We start from the raw sequence: 2,596 nt of genomic DNA, 5'->3' as shown, positions 1-2,596 counted from the left end.
CCTCTCTCCCCCTCTCCCTCTTTCTGTTTCTGTTTTGAGACGGAGTCTCACTGTCGCCCAGGCTGGAGTGCAATGGCGCGAGCTTGGTTCACTGCAACCTCCGCCTCCCAGATTCAAGCGATTCTCCTGCCCTAGCCTCCCAGGTAGCTAGGATTACAGGTGCCTGCCATCACGCCTGGCTAATTTTTGTATTTTTAGTAGGGATCGGGTTTCACCATGTTGGTCAGGCTGGTCTCGAACTCCTAACCTCAGGTGTTCCACCTGCCTCGGCCTCCCAAAGTGCTGGGATTACAGTTGTGAGCCACTGCGCCCAGCCAAGATGATTGTTGAGCGCTAGTGAGAAACCAGGCCAGAGTGTCTAGGAGTGAGGCTCGCCCTGAATAGACCAAAAGAGCTAAATTATGTTCACTGTGAGAGCAGGTACCTTCCCCTTCCCCTGACAGGGCACATGGCTACAGGAGCCCAGCTTACTTCTGGTTTGGGTTGGGCAGCAGGACACTGGCTGGTGGGCACTTGTTTGACCTGAATGGGCAAGAGGCCTGGCTGTGGGGCTGACCGGACAGCTGCCCTCCCTTGGTTCTTGGTGGCATCAGTGGCCCAAGCCCAGCCCTAAATGGGCAAAGAGCATGTGCTTGGAGAGGGCCTGGTTTCACCTCAGGGTGACCACACGGTCATCGGGAAGGAGAAAGGAGGGTCTGAGGGCTTCATCCAGGTTTACAGCCCAAGAAAGGGCTGCCCACAGAGGGTCTGCATCTGCTGGTCCCGTCGTGAGTTAATCTTGCCTGCTGGAGCTGGTGAGGGAGCGGGAGGGAGGGGGGGGGGAGAGGGACGTAGTGGGGCAGAGGGAGGTAAGGGTCAGAAAGACACACAGTGACAAGGAATTACAGAAAGATGCACTCAGAGAGAAAGAGAGTCGGGGCTACCCCCGAGACACAGAAAGATATAACGACAGTGACAGAGTCAGACAGACAGAAGGTAAACAGAGACCCAGACAGGCAGAGGCAGCGACTTTGTCAGTCTGGGCGGGTACCTGAGACTGAGTGGTTTATAGACGACAGGAACTTACTTCCCACAGCTCTGGAGGCCAGAAAGTACAGGATCAAGGTGCCGGCAGCTTTGGTGCCTGGAGAGGTCTCACCTCCTGGTACATAGACAGGTGGCATCTTCTGGCTGTGTCCTCACACGATGGAAGGGTGAAGGAATTCTCTGAAGCCCCCTCTGGGACCACTCAGGACGGCTCTATCCTCATGGCCTAATTCCCTCCCAGTGCCCCACCTCCACATACCGGCACCTTGGGGTTACTATTTCAACACATGAGTTTTGGGGAATGGAAACATTCAGACCACAGCAGGCAGGGAGAAGGATGGAGAAACAAGTCAGTGTGCAAGATGGGACAGACATTAATGCCGAGACAGAGGAAAAGCGGGGAGAGGCGGAGGGCGAGAGAGACAGAGAGCAGGGGGCACACCACGGAGACAGCGCCAGCGTCTGGAGGCAAGAGAGCTGGAGGAGAGACGAAGGGGCCGGCGGTGTGGAGACACAAGACAGCGTGCTGGGCAGCTCCATGTCTCACAGAGACATGCCACAGGCAGCCATGGGGAGGGAAAAACGGGGCCCCGGGTGGGCAGGCCCCAGTGGCGCTTGTTCAGCCTAGCCTTGTGCCCACAGCCTACAAGGAGAAGATGAAGGAGCTGTCAGTGCTGTCACTCATCTGCTCCTGCTTCTACACACAGCCGCACCCCAACACCATCTACCAGTACGGGGGTGAGTGCCCAGCTGCCATCCTGGCTAACAGGGTGAAACCCCATCTCTACTAAAAGTACAAAAAGTTAGCCCTGCCCTGCAGTGCCTGCCCACCTCACCTTTTCCCTGGCCTCCCACAGTCTCTGAACTCCCAGCCTGGCTGCCTCCGGAGAGGGAGGTTCTAGGGGGAAGGGGCCCATCCTGGGGGCCGAGGCCTGGGATTCCTGCGGGAGCAGCCACCTGCTCTCACCCAGCCCTGGGGTTGGATGTGTGCTGGGATCATCCCACTCAGCCCACGCCATGCTCTGGCCGAGCCTCTGAAGCTTCACTCTGGTTCTTGCCCTGCAGACATGGAGGTGAAGCAGCTGGACAAGCGGGCCTCTGGCCAGAGCTTCGAGGTCATCCTCAAGTCCCCTTCTGACCTGTCTCCAGAGAGCCCTATGCTCTCCTCTCCACCCAAGAAGAAGGACACCTCCCTGGAGGAGCTGCAAAAGCGGCTGGAGGCAGCGGAGGAGCGGAGGAAGGCAAGGAGTCCTCCCACCCCCCCAGGAGTTTCGAGGGAGGTGGCCCCCGGGGACAGGGCCTGCAAGACGCAGGGTGCTCCCAGCGGGTTTGGTCAGCGCCTCGGCCTGGGGCGGGAGGGGCTGTGGCTCCCTGGGCCGCTTCCTGAGAGATAAGAATGGGATGGGGAGAGGCCGGGTGCGGTGGCTCACGCCTGTAATCCCAGAACTTTGGGAGGCTGAGGTAGGCAGATCACTTGAGGTAAGGAGTTCAAGACCAGCCTGGCCAACATGGTGAAACCCTGTCTCTACTAAAAATACAAAAATTAGCCAGGTGTGTTGGCGCGCACCTG

At 58.4% G+C, this 2,596-nt stretch overlaps 1 protein-coding gene across 1 annotated transcript in view; it reads left to right on the top strand.

The window, feature by feature from the left end:
* Positions 1 to 1,257: 1,257 nt before the first annotated feature.
* STMN3 (stathmin 3) overlaps positions 1,258 to 2,596 on the top strand; it is a 4,750-nt gene continuing 3,411 nt past the window's right edge. Inside the window, exons 1-2 of the mRNA XM_023183297.2 lie at positions 1,258 to 1,764; positions 2,092 to 2,267. Of these exons, the coding sequence (XP_023039065.1) occupies positions 1,314 to 1,764; positions 2,092 to 2,267 (627 nt within the window). The 5' untranslated portion in view covers positions 1,258 to 1,313. The remainder of the gene's footprint in view (positions 1,765 to 2,091; positions 2,268 to 2,596) is intronic.

This window comes from Piliocolobus tephrosceles, chromosome 20 (assembly GCF_002776525.5).
Source record: "Piliocolobus tephrosceles isolate RC106 chromosome 20, ASM277652v3, whole genome shotgun sequence".
Classification (NCBI taxonomy): Eukaryota; Metazoa; Chordata; class Mammalia; order Primates; family Cercopithecidae; genus Piliocolobus; species Piliocolobus tephrosceles.
The sequence above is the reverse complement of the archived record's forward strand: the minus strand, read 5'-3'. Positions and strand labels throughout refer to the sequence as shown.